The sequence below is a fragment of the Lampetra planeri genome, chromosome 19, assembly GCF_965212315.1.
Source record: "Lampetra planeri chromosome 19, kcLamPlan1.2.h2, whole genome shotgun sequence".
Lineage (NCBI taxonomy): Eukaryota > Metazoa > Chordata > Hyperoartia > Petromyzontiformes > Petromyzontidae > Lampetra > Lampetra planeri.
This window is the reverse complement of record NC_136125.1, coordinates 3932385-3953142: the sequence shown is the minus strand read 5'-3', so window position 1 is coordinate 3953142 and position 20758 is coordinate 3932385. Positions and strand designations below refer to the sequence as shown.

At 43.0% G+C, this 20758-nt stretch overlaps 1 protein-coding gene and 1 non-coding gene across 2 annotated transcripts in view; both read right to left on the bottom strand.

Annotated features, from left to right (window-relative positions):
• The window catches only part of LOC144723968 (neurobeachin-like), a 518054-nt gene that overhangs the window by 190206 nt on the left and 307090 nt on the right, over positions 1–20758 (bottom strand). Inside the window, exon 13 of the mRNA XM_078602770.1 lies at positions 4611–4779. Coding sequence (XP_078458896.1) covers positions 4611–4779 — 169 coding nt within the window. The remainder of the gene's footprint in view (positions 1–4610; positions 4780–20758) is intronic.
• On the bottom strand, positions 6974–7055 carry TRNAS-GCU (transfer RNA serine (anticodon GCU)). Its single transcript has one exon. It is a non-coding gene; the product is annotated as a tRNA-Ser (tRNA).

The window sequence follows — 20758 nt, the reverse complement described above, 5'->3', positions numbered from 1 at the left end:
ATATCATCCATATTAGTGGTTCTTTCGGTAAAGTCACGTAGAAGGGAAATAATAAAATAAAAAAATATATAAAACAATAAAAATTCTCACGACGTTTCGACTGCAACACAAGCAATCGTCATCAGGTGTGAAATCCACAGCTGATGTCGAAACGTCGTGATAATTTTTATTGTTTTATATTTTATTTTATTATTTTCCTTCTACGTGACTTTACCGAAAGAACCAAGAATATGAATCCCTGCAGTCACAAAAGCTTTATTCAAAATTTACACTCATAGCTATTAATTGCACTTTCGTGGACTACCTATGGCTACCATGATAATTCGTACTTAGTCACCCCAAGCTACAAATCTCATTCATATTTAGTCACCCTCATTCATAGTCACCCTTTGCTAATATGCTCCTTCATAGACATCCACAGCAACCATTGTTATTCATACACCGTCTCCCATGCACTGCTGTGGATTTTGCTAATTAGGCTATAGGGCCGCCTACATTAACAGCTGGGGGTTTATTTTTAGATATAATCAATGGGACACAATTACATTTGAAAAGGCAATGACATCAGCTGCAAATTGAGTTTTCACGGCCATAAAAAACCCATCTGAAAATCATAATGATTCAGAGGGAGCAGCTCAAATTAAAATCATATATGAGGAGAATAACAGTTTGCTTGAACTGGCAAGAGTAGGGTTGCCATTGGACAGCAACGTCAACCTGGATAATCTACCCGTGGGCAGATTATCCAGGTTGCAGAATAGCAATGCTCGCCAAATCACCCAAGGCACATATGTTCAGAAAGTCGGCCGGTCCCACGATGAACTGCTCATCACTCGTGGAAGGGTCAGTGACTTGTGCCCCAAGTGACTGCAGCCATCTCGGCACGTGGGGGCGATTGTTTCACGCCAACGACGACGTGCTCTGTTCTAGGTAGGTAAGCAAGAGACGCGTTGTTGCAACGGACACGACGTACCACTTTGCATTTGCGAGAGATAATTGAGAGTTAGCTGTTCTGTACTCCTACGCAGCTCGTTAATCTTGAATCGCTGCACTTTTATGACAAATGCATGAGCCACTTTGTAAAACACACTTAAAAAGTCAAAGTTCTATACAAATAAAAACGGTTAATTGAAAATAAAGGTGTAATGCCTTCTACTCCAAATTTTGGAGAAATTAATGTCCTAATAATTCTGTAGGAATTACATTAACCCAAGTAGAATATTTTATTGTTTCAAAATAAGTGTTTTAAGAATAATCGGGCTGCACGGTGTGTTGTGTTTATGGAATGTGACTCACAATTGGAGGTTTGACAGTTGAAATTTAAATTGGGCAAAGATTCAGCCCGTCACCCCACCACAGGCAGTAATACAATCTTTACCACTTTGTGAGAAGAGGTCACCAGCGGTTGTCTTCATGGAAGACCGGCCTCTGCCACGATCATTTGGAATCTCCACCACTGACTCAGAGTGGTCAATGGACAAGGGTGCTGGCCCATGAGTCAATTGAGCAGATAATTTCTGCATTTGATACTTCCCTCCTATATTAAAGGGATGTGTAGTACTCGTTATTTTGGTCCTCACAGTGAATAGTACCCATGGGGCATCACACAATTATGAAATAAAGAGAACAGCAAGAGCAGGTTTTAGTGTTTTTGTAAAAGTAAATTTGATGATGCAAAACAACTTACCAACCAGTATCAATGCAGTTCATGTCACCTGCCATTACATTATGGATGAAAAACATGTGAAATTCGATAAAGAATGTAGAAGTAAAGCTGAAAAGTATGGAAAGACGCATGGAGATATGCATGTTGGCATTTACACTGATAGAGATAGGTGGGTACACGTGGCTCGGAGAACAACTTAAAATTAAGATCTTGTGTTGCGCCCGAAACGTCGTGATTTATTTTTATTTTATTTTCTACCTACGTGACTTTACTGAAAGAACCAAAGAGTATGGATTCCTGCAGTCACGAAAGCTTCAAATCAAGATTCAAATTAAGATCACGGCTGTTTAGGAAAACTCGTGGACTTGGGCGAGATGTATTGTTGGTAGCAGGTGGAAAAGACTGGTTATGGAATGACAGCCTAAAGAGGGAACGCAGCCGAGAGAGAGGGATGGCGACCATGGAATTGACTGACGAGAGGCAGCTCTGTAGCAAGATGGAGTTTGGTATCGCTGGACCGTGCGGGATGCCGATGGCGCAGGGAGGCCTTAATCTAGCATTGGATAAAACATTACTATTGACTACAGTCAGGGTGGCAAGGCTCCCTTTAGTGGAGGCCCTTGCACTAGCAGTGGCATGAGCAGAAAAATACAGGGCCACACTTTTATTTTTACCTAAGAATATTTACTGATATTTGTTGTACATTTTTTGAAGATGTACCAGGTAAGGGCCACTGAGCTATAAAGCTCTTTTTGAGAAGGGGCTTGGCCACAAATTGATAACGATGCAGCTTATCATGTGGAAATATATAGCAGCCAAATACTACCAACGAATGTTTCTAAATGTGGAGGGGAAAACCGGAGGACCCAGAGAAAATCCACGTCACCACAAGGAGACCATGACATGCAAACACCAAATATACAGGCGTCAGGGTCGGAATTAAACCGACTACCTGCTGTGCACCAGGCGAGGAAGTTAATATCTTGCCAGAGCAAATGACGCAAATGATGAAGTTGGCAATGGAAACGAATGAAGTGTGCATAGTAGGAGCTGCGTTTTTGGAATGTTTTGTTCACACCTGATGGCACATTGAGTGAATGCAGATCGCAATTTAAATACCCGTCTCTGTAAAGTCCCATCGTGCTCGGTGTGCTTACCGGCAAATCCCCTTTGGTGCCAAAAGTAAATTGCCATTTCTATTGAGGCTGCATTTTGTTTTTGTATTCATCATGAACAATCTCAATGTGACGACGGGCACATTCATTTGGTGCACCATAAATATTCATTAAAATTGTAAGACAATTTTTTAAAAAATCAAATTGCATTTTGGAGGAACGATGACATGATAATCAACCCGCTCATTTGAACTGAAAATAAATATCTTAACGTGGCATATACTTGGAATATTAATGTGTACACCATTATGCAAGAGCTCAAGACCATGTAGCAATATGCTTGTTGGACACTGGCCGTACCTTCAGGAATGGGGAACGTAAGCGCAGTGTTGAGCGCATTATGCTATGAACACATCGACTCAAGTTGAATTCCCACTCGCAGGCAACATGAGTGACAAATATCTGAACAGCAAGGCACAAGAGATACCACTGTGCAAACCTGCCGCCCGGGGGGGGAAGATTGGCTGAAGCAAACCCATACCGCAAAATGAAATCATAATCTTCTGATCGTGATTCCAATCCCCTATGCATTGCGCAATCCCTCATCATGAGCAATATCAATAATGGGGAAATAAGGAAAAAACGTGGCTGTACAATAAAACAACATTCTTTGTATAAAATAATAATACATCGCTGTACAATTTAACTCTTTACCAACTTGATGTATCATTCCTGAAAGAGACAAGTCAGTGTGAAAGGGACACTTTGACCTGAATGTTGACTTTGTATGCATGCCTCACGGAGAGATGTGTGTGCCTGTATGCGTGTGCATGCACTGGGGATGCAAAAATCGGGAACACATCCCGAGCACGTGTGCATGTGTGTGTGTGCATGTGTGTGTGCATGTGTGTGTGCATGTGCGAGTGCATGTGCGAGTGCGTGTGCATGGGCAAAGTCCCATCGGTGAGCTCCTCCGGCAGGCAAGGCTGCGTTGGCTGGGTCATGTAGCCCGCATGCCCAGCCACCGCATGCCGAGACAGCTTTTGTTCGGCCGGATTGAGGGGGCTAAACGGGCGCGGCACGGGCTAGAGAAGAGATGGAGTGATGTGGTACAGGAGGACGTGGAGCTGAGTGGACTTGCCGATGACTGGTACCAGCGGTGTCAAGATCGGCATCTGTGGAGGAGGCTCGTGAAGGACGCTACTGGGCAGTTGGAGGCAGTCGCTCTCCAGCAACAACGGAGGGCGGAGGAGCGACGCTCACAACAACAAGCGGAGCGCCGGGTGGCTAAAGCACAGCAAGTTGGCACAGTAGGGGGCAGAGGTGGTGCATCAGCCAGTCATCTCGGTCATCTCAGTCAGTCGACCCGTGGCACCTGGGTCTGCCCCGTGACCTCCTGCCAGCGGGCGTTCGACACTTCACGTGGCCTCAAGGTGCACATGGCCTGGCACAAGCGTCGTGGTGATGTCACCGCCACTTAGTGGCGAATGGCGGTTGTTGTTGTGCATGTGTGTGTGCATGTGTGCATGTGTGTGTGTGTGTGCGTGTGCATGTAAGGGAGCGGTAGTGTAGCGGTCAATGTGCTGTGCTATATGAATCTGGCGACCCAGGTTCGATTCCCGCTCACGGCCAACACCATTGTGACGATTATCTGAACCGGTCCTGGGCCTCCCCTAGGTCGACTCAGTCTCGAATGAGTACCTGGTGCGGTGTGTAAACATCGTCAAAGGGGACGATGTGCGTGTACGCGTATGCCCCCGTGTGCCCGCGTGTTCGTGCGTACGCATGTGCGCGCACACGTGTTCGTGCAGGCTCGCGTTTCTCCCTACCGAGGCCCTTGGGCTGGATGCCACTGCGGTCGGTGGGGTTGACCACCCAGTAGTAGTACTTGAGGGTGTGCATGAGCTGCAGCACGGTGCTCACTCGGCGGATGGTGCTGTAGATGGTGGCCGTGCCGATGAACTCCGTTGACAGGTACGTGTACAGGGACAGCTGCACCTGTGTGAAGCGAAACAGAGCAACTTCACTGTGTCGCCCTGCTGCGTAGAGACGAGACACAGGGAAGAGATGAAGGGCAGGACCGTGCGTGTCTCCAGTGGCGGCTCCTGCAAAATCTCTCAGGGGGGGCAAATGTCTGGATGATTGATAAGGATAAGGTCCACCCATGCAATGGATAAATTAACAGCTTAAGCATGTAAAGGCAACTTCACTTCTTTAAAATTAATGAAAAATAAAGTGACTCTTACAATACATCTTGTTTGTTTCTATACTCACTATTATTACAATCCACTCAGTTTCTTTTATTAAAGATTCCACTGGGTGGCGACAAATAATTTTGTTGACTGAAACGTGCTTACGTATGATGACGTAAGCACGTTAGTGCGAGCCCTCCCGGAAGCCATAGAGAATGCATTGCAGCGCCCGCCTTTCGAAAAAAAACATCTTTGAATGTAAGTCTATGGGGCCACTCGGGGCGATTCTCAGCCGGAGTGAAATCGCCCAAAAAGAGGCGGTACTCCACAGAACGTAGCATGACGCTGATTGGACTATATCCAGAGGCACAGTAACGGCTAGCGTGACTCTGTGGTTGAATGACATTGGTGGTGCGTCGCCCAATCGCCCTAATGAAGAAACCGCCCCTGCGTGTCTCTATGCTACCTGCATTTTTGGAGTTTAGCGGAGCTCTACATCACTCGGAGTCGTTTTGATTCACCCCGCGCTGTATTTACGTTTACAGGGTGGTTAAAAAAAAACGTTAACACTTATATGGGACTATTGTTTTTAATGAAAAAAGAACGGATAATACACTATAACATGATAACAAATCTATGTTAATTGCTTCAAAAAGTCAGTCTCCACTTGTTCGCCATCATTGTCAACACGTGCCTGGAATCTTCTCCAAGTGGTCTCCAGAGCCCAGAGGCACATTTCTTGTGGTATTGTTGCAAATTCTCTGAAGTGTTCACATTTCTTTTGAAGCACCCTGTATATGCATATATACATTTATCTGTATTTGAAGAGGCTCTGCAAACAGAGGGCATACTGTTAAAATCGCAAAAGTCCTCCCCCTACCCCCTCCCTCATTAACTACCAAATGCATCTGAATACAATTGACCTTTAAACACGTGTTAATTTGTAAATTCTATGGTGTGAAAAGGAAGGGGTCACTGCATAAATAAATAAACACTCGCATTACTCACGGAGCCAGTCGCTCTTATGTAAAAGCAGAAGGTGGCTGGCATGAGATGGTGCATGAGACCAGCCACTTAATTATTATTTTGACTTCCCTTGCTAGCTCATTAACATCCATCGTGTCGCATGCACACAACATCAATCTTCGTGGAAGTGTCGAAGGATAAAGGAGCAACATAAGGTAAGTGCGAAAATAGCAGGAGGTATCTCCTGCGCAAGACTAAACCATTACCTGAGCAAAAGATTAAGAGTAAAAACTATAAATAATGGAAACCAATTCATACGGAAACATTTTTTAAGTTTAAAAGTTGTAAAATGAAAAATGCAACAATAAAAATTAGATTAAAACGTACTTTAAGCAGTAATTATTGCCTGCATTATTAGGGTCCTGTTATACAGACATGAGGACATTTTAACCTCATTCTAAATATTTCACATTTTCTCACTTTAATATATTTTAGAGCAGTACTATTGTTTTCCATAAAAAAAACATCTTAGAAGAATATTATTTGGGTCTTTTGGTAAAGTCACATAGCATAGAAAAAATTACAATAAAATTTGAAAAATAATAAATGAAAATAAAGTGAATACAAAATAATAAAGATATCACGATGTTTCGATCACAACACGAGCAATCGTCATCAGGAGAAAAAAATTAACCCGTAAAAACAAAGTTTTTCACTATAAATCCTTTATATGCGTGGCGGCTAGAGTCCTCTCGTCCTCTGGCTTGAGATGGCTGCCACCTATGGGTCAGATGATTGCCTGCCACCTTTAAGCAATTGGTAATTACATATAAAAAATTTCCTAAAAAGTGTAACATTTTGGAAAAAAATGTTCACGAAAATTAATTGTCACACACAACGAGTCTGTGTGCAAAATGTCAGCTCGATTGGATCACGGGAAGTGGGTAAAAAAACGACCGAAATATTTGCACGGTCGTAAGCGCACAAGCAAGCAAGCAAGTGAACTTAATATAAAGGATTTAAAAAAAAAATCGCGACGAAGGTGGGATTCGAACCCACGCGTGCAGAGCACAATGGATTAGCAGTCCATCGCCTTAACCACTCGGCCACCTCGTCTCACGCACTCACACACGCAAGCACATACAACCAGAACCAGGATGAAGACTTGCATGCACATACATACAAACAGACCCCCCCCCACACACACACACAATCATACCATTATTTTTTCCTAAAAAGTGTAACATTTTGGAATTTTTTTCACGAAAATACATTGTCACGCACAACGAGTCTGTGTGGAAAATGTCAGCTCGATTGGATCACGGGAAGTGGGTTAAAAAACGACCGAAAGATTTGCACGGTCGTAAGCGCGCAAGCAAGCAAGCAAGTGAACTTAATATAAAGGATTTAAAAAGAGGGGGAAAGCTGCTGAGGAAGGCTGTTATAAAGGTTTGAAATGGGTGTAGCCCAAGGGTCATAAACGCAGTGGGTGGGGCTAGTGATGTTAAAGTGAGAAATTTGCATGTCAATGTAAGATCGGAGAGCCGCCGACACAGAGGACACGAGCGACGGCGGCTGTGTCAGTGCGAGACATTTAACCTGTTAATGTAAAATCAGAGATTAGCATGTCAATGTGTCGGCGGCTCTGCGATCTTACATTGACATGCTAATTTCTCACATTAACATCACTAGCCCCGCCCACTTCATGTATGACCCTTGGGCTACACCCATTTCAAACCTTTAAAACAGCCTGCCTCAACAGCTTTCCCACTTGTTTTTCTCCTGATGACGATTGCTTGTGTTGCGATCGAAACGTCGTGATATTTGTACTATTTTTTATTTACTTTATTTTCATTTAGAAAAAACTAAACAAAAAAACTTCTATTTACGTGACTTTACCGAAAGACCCAAATAACATTAATTCCTGCAGTGACGAAATCTTTAAGTCAAGATGTTAGAAGAACTAAGACTCTCACTTTTAAAATTATCCACATAAAGCACATACAGCCACACACATGACATAATTGGGGCACTGCGGTGTAGAGATGTTATCTCCCTCGCCTGGTATGCAGGAGGTCATGGATTCGATCCCGACCCCGAAGCCTACGTATTGGGTGATTGCATGTCCTCCCCGTGGTCGCGTGGAGTTTCCTCCGGGTCTTCTGGTTTTTCCCTCCACATTTAGAAACGTGAGTTTAGATAATTTGGCTGCTATAAATTTCCACATGATAAGCCACTTTGTTGAGACATTTGTGGCCAGGTAGCTTCTGAAAAAGAGCTAATGGCTCAATGCGCTTTATCTGGTAAATAAAATAGTTACATAGTTTTAATTGCAAAGAACACACAACTCAAAATCAAAAGATTGCACATGATTGTATGAAAATGCACGTCCTAGCCAAACCAATGTGGAATTTCCACATCACAAGTGCTGAACACTGCCCCATCGGTCATTTGAGCACGGAGACACGCTGACATTTCGATATGAAGTACACGCGACAGTACAGAAGCTCTGTGTTCATTTTCTTTCATGGACATAACCATTGTCATTGGGATTACATCGCATAGAAGTAATACCCACCGTGGTCATCATCAATAATCAATAATACCACTGATACCACTTTACTTTTGCATAATCACTCTCAACTACATAGCCAACAATAACACCAGCCGCCATCTCCATAACAATCATAACCATTACCGGCAATGCAAATTTGCAATGCAAATTATTCATTTTGTTGTTAAATGTCTTTAATTAATTGGCTCAAGTATGTTATTTGGAGGATTGTTTTATCTCAAAAGTGTAAGAGTTTATTTAGTAGCTGAGACTGTTGAGTGAAATTCGGTCATACTCCAACTTACTGATCTGTCGTCATGATATTACCCAAAGCATTATAATCATTATCACCATTAATGCCGTAATCATTTTCATCATTAGACATTACATTTATAGCCATTTCCAACAACAATCATTCAATTATGACTCTAAGGAAGCTAACGTCAGGAATGAGTCCCAAATCTCCTTTCCTCTATCATAATCTGCCTACACTTTAACAGAGGGGACATCAGGTCAATTCCCAACCTGCATTATGAATGAATTATTTCACCACAACGTCCCAACACCTCCCAGCAGGAACTATCGAGAGTCCGGGACAGCTGCTGGAATATAAATTTTAATCCCAATGGTAATATTCACGTTGCCATTGGACGTTTACCAAGATTGTAGAATTACCCTGAAGTGGTCAACTTGCACCTGCCTTTAGCCACCATGGCCAGATAAACTCAGAATCTGACCAGCACAAAAACACCACTAATTATTTGGAATTTATTTTTAGACAAAGAAATGTATAATTGGAATGTCATTGGTAATAAGTGAATCAGGCTGTCTCAAATAACGGCCTCCAGAAGATACCAATAAACCACTGCTAAATCACATTCAAAGGCTTCTTATAAAGACTTAGGTGGTGCACCTTTACGTGCCCTGAAAAGATGTTTATTAAACAGTAAAAATTGCACAGTCACAAGATGAACATTGAAGAAATAGGGCAGGCTCTGTTCACTCTTCCAATGATCAAATGGAATTTGTCCATAATACTTTACGACGGAATCATAATATTGGTGAATTGAGAGGTGCGAACGTGGTACAATGAGCTTCCAACGCCACGCAAGTAAGAGGCCCGAGGCACTGTCACTGTTCTGAAAGGGCAATAACCATATCATACCGCGAAAAGTGAAAACTATTTCTCTGTATTTCATTCCCACATACCAAACCTTCCGCAAAACGCCCACCCCCTGTGTCATCAGCAGTCAATGAGGCATGCACCGACAATGAGATCAATGGCTCGCCTCCCCTTAGAGGCACTGCGCCTCATTTGCTCTCATGCGCCCTGAATGCAGATCGCAATGAGAGGCAATGTCCTGAAATGAAGTTCCTGCAGGACCTGCCACTGAGTGCAGTTTGAGAGGTCTCCCACTGCTAAATGCAGGTTTTTTTCCCAAAGCCAATATTGCCTGCAGAGCACTTGTTCAGATCTCTCTGTAGCCAAATCGATATTTCAAATAATGCCAGAACTTGAACGAATGTTCAACCTTTGCAGATTCAACTGTCAGTCAATTGACATAGCATCTTATGGGGAATACGGGGGAATGAATCAAAACACCAGAACAAAGCAGTTACACCTAATCTATCAAAAAAAGTGCCAAATCTGAATTAAGAGAAATTAACTGTCGTACACTGTTGGTGACAGTGTTTAACAGCAGTGTCTGCTACCTGGCATCTCTTTGCCTAAAGACATATTCCACTTCGCCGAGCTCTTGCCCAATTCAAAATAGCCGAAATGTCAAAGGGTCTGCCTGCTCCAATTCGTGTGGGGAGGTTTTCATTTCTCTCGGTGGCACTGAGAGTTTTGTAAATTCCTCACCTGTGTGGTGAGGGAGCCAGTGTTTCTGTAGGGTGAATACTGTTGCAGTCTCTTGAAGTGTTTCTCATTAATTTGACCCCAGAGTGATGATGGCTCCTAACCAGTGCAACACACAGCCAGATTCCGATTGGTCATATTAATAACGAATTGCCCTTTGTCAATCAAGTGCAAAATTTGAAACTTATTTATTTGGAATAGATTTTTGTGTTTAGTTTGTTGTCCTTCCCCCGCACCTCCGATTAGCACTGTTAGCTACGTGTGGTGTGAAAACAGGTCAACATACATGCATACACATAGATGAAGGCCTCATCATAGGGGTTGTTTCACCATACTTCAAACTAATCAGCACTTGTTGGGAAGCCAGAAGCAGTTCAGATATCATCGCTCGCCACCAATGTTAGTTGTGACCAGAAATCCAACTCAGTTTATGAGAATAATCATAAATAGCTGTTCTTACTCTTTGGTTCTTTCGATAGTCACGTGGGTATAAAATAAAATAAGTCACAACGTTTCGATCGCAAGCTGTTCTTCTTCAATGCGCATATTAGTGTAGGAAAATATGCACAATATTTTAGATACAACACATCATTAGTACGCAATGGCCTTCAACTAAGTAGAGGGCATTTAAACGTGCTTTAAAACTTAGAAAGAAAAAAACGACTTGCACCATTAAATGCTCAGAGACTTTCAGAGCCACCCACAAAGAAGAGACACGCCCATTCCTAAAAACCTGGTTCACACAAAGCGGCTGTGATAAGGAGGTTGCGGATTCAGGGCCAAATTATGTCAGGAGCCTTTAATGCCACCTTGATTTCCTTAATCCTCGTGACATTAAAAGGACCCAAGGGACACCTCTCAGTGGCACAATTGCCCTGTTTACCCTGCTAAGTCCAGCCACCGAGCCCGTGGTTCAGAAAGGATTTGTCAGATGGAATAACATTCTGTCGCCAGTGTGTAATCCGAAATAAAGCCGGATTAACAATTTTAATGGGGATATTGTGATGGTACAGTGATTTAAGGTGTATTCACAAACACGACACCTTGGACGCATTTACTTTACATGTCCGAATCCACCACGCCTGTCAACATTGGCTTAGGACTGTGAAGCGCTCTGAAGCGACAAATTGAATCTGGCTTTGCTTGGATCCATTGCTCCTGCAACACAGTAATGGGCTTCAGTCGTAAATCAACTGGTCATTATTAATAATGCTATTACGTTATTGGTTGCACGCTTGCAACAGGCAGGCGCTGTGCTTAGAATGCTCGACTCATACTTGGAAGACTGCTGAATTTGAATCCATTTGAGTGTCGCCCTCAGCAGTTCATCTCTTTGGGGTAGATAAAGTGAGAAGCACTTCAGAAAGTGATTAACCAGAACCTGGAATGGGAATGCGAAATTTCCATCACTGGCTCAAGGACACTTGCACGTTCATGTGAGCATAATACCGCATTGACTTTGCCTCTCCATAGGGGAAACTACCATCCTCATCTCCCTCTCTGCTCTCCCACTACCATCTACTTACGCAAGAACGGCCTTCTGTCAAAAGCTTTGATCAACATCCACTCAATGGGAGGTCGCACCTTCCCTACTGCTGCGGCCATAGCCGTTTGTAGCTATGTATGTTGAACTTCTTTCACACCGCACGTAGCCAACCGTGCTAATTGGAGGCGCGGGGGAAGGACAACAAACTAAACACACAAAAACAGGGAGAGCCTGCACTTGTTGAAGCTCAGGCCTAAGACCTTCCTCTTCATCTTTGCTGAACGACCATCTCTCTCTGTCCACTGCCTTCCTTTTCCCATATTCCAGATTGCGATCTTCTTGTCACTCTGCGACATGCCCTCTCCCTCCCTCCGTCCCTCCCTCCCGTAAAAATGTCTCTTATTCAGCTCATAAATACGTGTCCCCTAAATACTTTCAAATAATTTAAAATGCTAAATATATTGCATTATATAATTTAGGTTAAAACAGTGGCACATGACACATTATTATTAGAAAGTGCATTACATTACAGTTACAGTCATACGTGGCCAGATGGAACTGGTTTATTAATTCTCTGCAGGCCTGCATGCTCTGTGAATCCATCTCACCATGAGGATTACAAATCAAATCCACGGACAGAAATTGGCAATACATTTCACAGCACAGGTTTGTTATATTTTAGTTTTTGCAGGGAGAAAAAAACAAGAACGTTCCATTGCAGCCATAAATCGTGAACCGTTACACTACCACTTACACACACACCACTGCTCCACATACGGCTTTATACAATGATATGCACAACATTTGCAGTGGTTAGCTGGACATGGGAAGATGCGACACATTCACAGCGAATTGAAAGGCGCACATGCCACCAGGCAATCCATGGAACGCGCCGGCAGCTGGGCCATGTCCTGCAGGGAGCTTCGAGCTCGCGTGGGAACCCCAAGCGGGTCTCCATTGTGTGTTTTTTTTATAAAACCAGGGAGGTCTGTACATCTGCAGCACTGGGGAAAGGAACCCCTGGGGAAGGTGAGCATTTGAGAATGGGGTTTTAAAAATATTGGGAGCTGTACAGTGCTGTATTTGGAACTCATAGCAATTGCTTTTCTGTTTTCTCTCTTTTCAGTTGAGGAGAAAAAAAATTTGTACATTAATCGTGTGTTGCTTCTGTGGTGTTGTGATTTGCTTTTCATCTGCAGGAGAGTGATGCTCTTTAACCATGTTCGAGCCTTTGATATTTATTTTCTCTGTGCCTTGGATAATGCCTTGGATAATGCCTTGGGTAAGGAGGAAATTACTATATGGACATTGTGGTTAAATCTGAACTACTTTGTAGAAAGGCTCCAGCCACGGGAATGTGGAATGGCTCCCAATGGAAAGGGCTAGCAGCCCCCATCGCTAATGCCAGGAGACGTTTTCCCCTTTCGACTACCAACAGCAACCATAACACACGAGGATTTGTGTCTGTTGTGTACGACCGTGTGAATACACATCTCTTCACTCACACGCAACTTTGTACCACACTTGCCCTCTACCCTACATAGCATGAGCAACAATGCTCAACATATTATTGAAGGAAATGCATTTAATTGAACATGTATTCATGCCTGAAAATGTGGTCCGGTTGTTTTTTGCTAAGATTAATATTTGTGTACTTTGTGTCATGGTATTGCTTCGGTAATTATGGTGAGCTAAGTCGCTCTTGCAAATGACAGACGCTCACCTGGTCAAATCAACTTCGGGTGTCATGGTGGCGAGATGTTATCTCCTAAGCTTGGTATGCAGAAGGTTCGTGAGTTCAATCTCGACCCCGTCCGTATATTTGGAGTTTGCGTGTCTCCCTCCCCGTGGTCGCATGGATTTTTCTCCGGGTCGTCCGGTTTTTCGCTCCACATTTCGAAACGTGCATTTAGAGTATTTGGCTACTATACATTTCCATGTGATAAGCCGCTTAGTTGAGCAATCAATTGTGGCCAGGTCGCTTCTAAAAAAAAGCTACAGAGCGAAGTGGACTTCACCTGGAAAAAAAAAAACTTTAAACTTGAATGGCCTGCATGGGAACAAAAAAAGTCTGAGACCTTACACAGACTTCAATTGCCTGCTCACAATTACATGCTGCACCCTAGCTTCTCCCAGAGCGACCTTTGCTACTGACCTCCGTGGCCCAACTGAACTTCATTGATTTTACAGCTAAAACTGATTAAAGAGGTTGTCAAGGATTCAATGACGCAATCTCCGAGATTGCTAGGAGGAGCCTTTAACCTTCCTGATCCTCCAGATTCTGCCATGCTGTTCTCTGAGTATGAGAACAAGATCTCATTTTGAATCCAATCCTCTTTAACCATTCGGACATATTGATGTCTGTGTGACAGTGGATACATATACCCACACTGAAGTCTCAAGGTGCACAGATTAAAAGTAAAATATAACGTGTGCCTGTGGGTGTGTGGAGAGTGGTATTGTAGTGGTTAGCGCACTGCGCTACAAACTTGGCGACCAAGGTACGATTCCCGCTCACGGCCAACATGGGTGACGATTATCTGAACTGGTCCTGGGCCTCCCCTAGGTCGACTCAGCCTAAAACGAGAATCTGGTGTGATGTGTGTAAACATTGCCACTGGGGAAACAAAGCCGGTCGGGTGCGGTGCTGGCCACCCACCCCCTCATGTACCATTCCGGCCTTCATAGGTGCTCGCTAACATCACTTGCCCCAACAGTATGGTAAGGCTATACGGGGGATCTTTGTCTTTGTTTTTTGTGAGTGAAGCATGATTTAAAAAAATGAGGATTGGGATGTGGTGCAGTTTCTCCATCATGGCAAATGCTACGTAGAGTACACATCAAATAATACATTATATTTACAATTAATATGTTTTGACAGCATGAGAGGAATGTTTCTATTTCATTAATGTATCCTTGAAACTTTTCAACGACAAAAACATTGTCTCGACAGTGATGTGTGAAAAGCTTGGATGACCGCATCAGTGTACACCAAGTTGAATTCCTTCCCACAGTATACCAAGCCACAATAAATCACTGTTGGCGTCTCAAAAGAGATATTTTATAATCCCGGAGAAATTCTAGCCTGTGTTAACCCCAAACCGGGATGCGAGGCATTCCTCATGGCACTCAAGTACTTTCACCACAATGCACACGGCTGCTTCGAGAAAAAATAAAACTGATATTTGCATATATGTCCCAGGCTGTGGCATCCCCTCTTCATTGGCCCCACTGGTGCAAAAGTAAAACATGAAAAAAATGTACTTCCCTGCTCATGATACAGATTCTAAAGTGCCACTTCATCCTCCTCATACCCCCCCCCCATCCCTGAGGGTTTATGTGGCCCGCTAATATATATACCCACCGGCCACCACTGGTACGAGGCCACCTTACAAGATACGTTTCTTCATGGGCTTTCATCCAGTTAAATAACAAAATGTATTTCGTTATTTGTATTTATGAGACCCAAAAACAATTGAGTGTGCAAGGCCCACACTTTTACACATTCCCGCATTGCCAAATCCACTGGCTGCGTGGCAACGTTCTGCAAAGCTCGCTCTGCTGGAGAAGACAAACGTGTCATAACTTATACGTGTGTTCTTCTGCAGCCGTTCCAGTCCTCGGTGGTTTATTGGTTCCAGGTTTGTAAGGGGGACAATAAAGTAGTGGAACAGAAAGCCACGGGCCAAGCATGGCACGGTGGTGTAAAGATACATTTGTTTGTGCACTCTCCCATTTTTCGTAATGAATGCCATGGTGAAGCAGGATGGGTGCTCACATGGTCATTTGTATGCATGAATGCACAATTTCAATATTGAGTTTTGTTTTTTCAGTAGTTTTTTCCCCAATGGCAAAAGTTGCATCTGCAATGTGGAAATAATGTCATATTGACCTTCACTATTTTCCTCCCAATCAATCATCAGTGACTTCATTATTTAAATTAATAGTGATTAAGTTTAGTTGCTTATCCAAAACTAATCCAGCAGTATTTAAAGAGTAAATAAATTCCCATATTCTCGAGGTAATTTTGGAAAGACCGAAGCTACTTAGTTTTAAGTCGACATCTAGGGCATTTATCTTAAATACTGAACCATAATCATCTTTTCTAATCTATTGGAATAATTGTAATTACAAGTGCACAATATTTAAAACATCTGTTGGGTCGGTGCTGTGGTTTGACCACGTTACTCGCAATTCACGTGATTTCACAGATAATCTTATGACCCTTGAAACTTGTAAAACCTTCCACAGTACTGCTTCTTCATTCTCTGTGCTCCGATGATTTCTATTTAAAAATAACTTAAGGTGCACATTATTTATACTATCAACTGTCAATAACTGGGCTGATGAATAAAACAAATCGAAGAAACGCTCTACATTGGTGCATTTCATTATCCGGAACAAAATTGTGTATACGGAGCAGGACAGTCTTAATTAAAATACAGCGACTCGTCTATTTACGAGCATTCGACTTACAAACTTTCAGAGATACGAACAAACCTGTACGTATGTCCAGTTGCCTGTTTGGACCGAGAGTTGTAAGTTCAACCGCCGCGCAATAGATGGCGATGGCAGCATCTACATCTGCAGAACGTGAAGAACCAGTGGCATCTACATCTACAGGAGATGATACAACTTGTAAAGCCATTCCCCGTGTTTAGTGTACATGCCGTACAACACATTTGGAATCGACAGGAGTAAAGCTGGATTTGCAAGCTGGCATTGATCTTGACAGATCTTAACTGATGAGCACGGTTGGCTCCGTATGGTGTGAAGGAAGTTCAACATACAAAGTGGCTGAAATTAATGTTAATATTTGTATATAAGCCTTTGAGTAGTAATGAATGTGATATTCAATGTTGCTTCATGAGCCTCATTAATTTTGGCCTTTTGAAATGGCAGCCTTGTCAACATTTCTAATGCAAGTGCAAATATCTGCAAAGCCATCATTTTTGGTGTGCTGGTAGCAACCAATTAATATTTTTCACAGGTGGCATGGTGGTAGGCCTACACAGGTGACTTTTTAATGTGACATTTTCCATGGAGATTCAGGTCAACATGACAATTGCAGAAATGAATACTCCCTTTCTCCTCACGCTCTCACAGAAATGCACAGTGCTGTTATTTTTCAGTATAAGCTATGGGGGCAAGTGCTGGTGGCAAATTCCTATTAGGGCAAGCTCAGCACATGAGGGGTCAATGTGGTCAGCACCATGCCTGGCTGTCTTTTTCACCACATGCTGCGGTCATACCGGACAAATATAGGCTGGGTTGACCTAGGGGAATCCCAGATCAGGTTGATATCGAAAAACGTATTTGGTGCAATACGTGGCCAGAAATTAGATCGATATTGCTGGAATGTTAGAGAAGTGCAACATCCATTAACGCCCATCTCACTTCACTTCATGCACAACAAAGGATTTGTACTCCCATGTTAAAGATCAATGGGCAAGGGCTGTTGGCAAGCACCTAATAAGGTTAGTTTTTCACCCGATGTGATTGTGTGGTCAGCACTAGTGCTGGGCAATTCAAACTAGAATCAGATCTAAATACAGTTCAACTCTGGATGACTCAACCAGGTATCATTATGCCTGTGCGTTCCCATTTCATACAGCATGTCGATCAATTCCAAATGAATGGGATTCTTTGAAAGGCTCGGAATGGCTTCGTAGAATCGCCATTGTTTTCAATGGCGATTCCTGCATCTTTAATGAAATGAGTAGGAATTCTGAGAGCTAGCCTAGAGATCATCCAGTTCAACCATCACTCAATTGAATTGGCGCTGCTCCATGGGCCCTCTCCCTCCTTGCCCAAACATCACGCCAGGCTCCACACGGCACAGCTACTCCATGATTCCACGAGTCCACCATTCCCACAATCGCACGAGGAATCGTATTCTATTTTAAGAATCGAGTCACAATTCCAGGCTAGGAACCGTGGGAATCGCCTAGCTTTTAGTCACCCCCATGGCCATTGTTTATGCGCAACCCCATTGAAGGCTGGGTCGACCTAGGGCAGGGGTCGGCAACCAAAATAACAAGAAGAGCCATTTCTTTCCAATTCGGTACAAAATTCAGTATTTCAAGAGCCGCAATGCATCTGAGTACATACTGTACATACGTACATATCGTCAAGAAGCAGCCCGTAAAGAGCCGCATGCGGCTCCGGAGCCGTAGGTTGCCGACCCCTGACCTAGGGCAATAACTGGACAGATTCAGAGACCACTTGCCACTGATGAGTACGGCCAATAATCAAAGGCTTACACCACCACATTGCAATGACGGCAACGACTACAGAACAGAGATGACCTGAGGTGTTGTTGGCCTTATTACTTACTCCATGGCAGACGGTCGCTAGTTCTATATTAAAGCTCAGTGAATTTAACTGCATTCGTGGCCACTGGAATTCATTGTTCCACACTCAGGTGAAAGGGTGCACGCATGGGGACATGTGCAGCTCTCAGCAGTAAGAGCCCGATGACTCGCTGACCTTTTGTTAATCATGTTAATTTTATGATTACTCCCCATTAGACAGCGACTATTCTCAAAGGGGGCAATCATTAATGTTAAATTAGCAATTGAAATATTCCATCCCATGCCTTTTAGATTGTATGCATTATTTAAATGCATTTCAAGTGGGAAAAATCACAAACTACACGTTTCCTTGCAAAAAAATATATGAAAAGATTTAAAAAATCAACTTCCCTGCAACAGAGTGCATTACAAGCAATTACTAGGACATCTACATGGGGAGGATTTTAAATCACCTTTATCTTGATAGTGTCATAAAATCTGAGGTTAAATAAAGGAAAGCTGGCGTGTGGTGCGATGTATGTTGAACTTCTTTCACATCGTACATAGCCAACCGTGCTAATCGGAGGTGGCGAGGTCAGTGCCGTTGTATGAGGTAGAGACGCAGCCCCCAACATTGCTGGCTCTTGCCACCGCTGGGAGAAGGGCCTGGACTAGAAAAGTCCACTGGAGAACCTCCGAGAGCGGTGGTCCTTAACTATTAGTGCCGCCTTAAATGTTTTATAATGTTAAAATATACGTAGGGGTTTGATGAAACAAAGTAGTTGCACTTACATGCCCGTGCTGAAATTTGTGTTTCGATGACTTACCTTCTAAAAAAATCTGGCCATGTCTCTCACCCCCAGAAAGGGCATCTCGAACCCCAAGGGTTGCGTGCGCCCCAGGTTAAGAACCACTGCCCACCCTCGAGGGTATTTTGGCCTTCTCTTCCATGGTAGCCAAATGTATTGGATGAAGTGAGAGTTATCAACACTTTACTCCATCATGTCACCTGCTGATCGACGAACTGCGGTGCCCCCCCCCCCCCCCATTTTTAAACTTCTGGGTGGACAAATGCGGGGGGGGGGGGGATTCATTAACTTGCCCATTGTTTAAACTGCTGTGCCAGGAGATTGTAATGGTGAGCTCTAAATTAAAAGTCCAACATGCTAACCGTTACGCCAAAGCAGCATTCCATTATAAAAAAAAATGTGTTTGGACAGAATTCACACTTGGAGTGACCATTTGTATAGAGATTGCTATTCAGTGTTACTTTAATTTCCCAAAAAAAACATTCTGAAAACAAAATGAGAATATAAGCAGGAGCTGAAGCCATGTAAGTAATGCCAATGAATGTGACGGTAGTATAATTCCGGTTCTTCTTGAGTCCGGTGCTTCTAAATATGATATGAAGACAATAATGATTCAAGTAATCAGATTACCTTGGCTAGGCGGTCAACAGTAACCTTGAGTGATCAATAATCCACAACACTAAGAATATCTGATTCAAAGACAATCTGATTCCTTTCCAAAATTATCCCCCCGACCAACAATGGCAGGACTACAAGGTGCTCCAAATTGCAGGAGATGTTATGCAAGGGCCTGGCCTGAGTACCTTTTGAGATTCTTTGATAACAGAAGAGGATAACCCGATGTTTTCCAATCTGACCTTTTAATGTAAAGTTAATTAACATTCACCTTTATAAGGAAATGATACGTGAATATTAAAACTTATTACGAGCGAAAAACTTGGCATTTATGTTCTACGTGTTATTAAATCGTAAGTGCGTCTCATAAAATGTCTGTCACAACCAATATGCGGAGATAATGGGACGATTTATGTTTGCTTTAACGGAAGATATTCTAACTTTACATGGTATCTGCCAAACACTTGAGGCAATACAACGCGTCACTTTCTCTAGACGTATTAATCAATGACATGGAAAACGTAAAAAAAAATCCTGAGGGACTGGAAGCAAATGAATTCACTGCCCAGTGTTTCCTTAGGCAAAATCTCAATCCCACTCTCACCGTGGGTATTGTGTTCACGAGTGTTGCACTGTGGCAGGATTATTTTTGTATGAGGAGATTAGCACCTGAGCAGAGTCAAAACCTGCATACAGCCGACAAATCACCCCCATGTTTCGCAAAAGACCTCATGAGGTACTCCGTGTCAGAGCCGCGTGCTCAATAAAACCGCGTTGGGCAAGGTTTTCCTGCACTCACGCTTTTCAAATTGACATTTTTATCGTACCCCCGCACTTCTGTCGAGCATGGCTGGCTACGTACGGTGCAAAAGAAGTTCAACATACATACATACATCATTGTGTCAAACTGGTCGGGCTAAATTATTTGAAAATATACAATGTGTGTATTCTATTTGTTACACATGAAACACTTAACCACTACCCACCGAGCCCCCCACCTCATAATGATTCAGCATCTGTCAGATTTTGAAATCTATCCTCCTTTGTCTAACTGTTATTGTCTGTGTTTTTATTTTATTTTTGTCTAGGTTTGTACAGTTTCGTTCACTCCATTGGAGCAAATAGAAAATTAGTGAGCAAAGTGTTTACATTTAATGTGCGTAAATCTCAAACAATCGATTCCCTTATAATAATAGGTTTA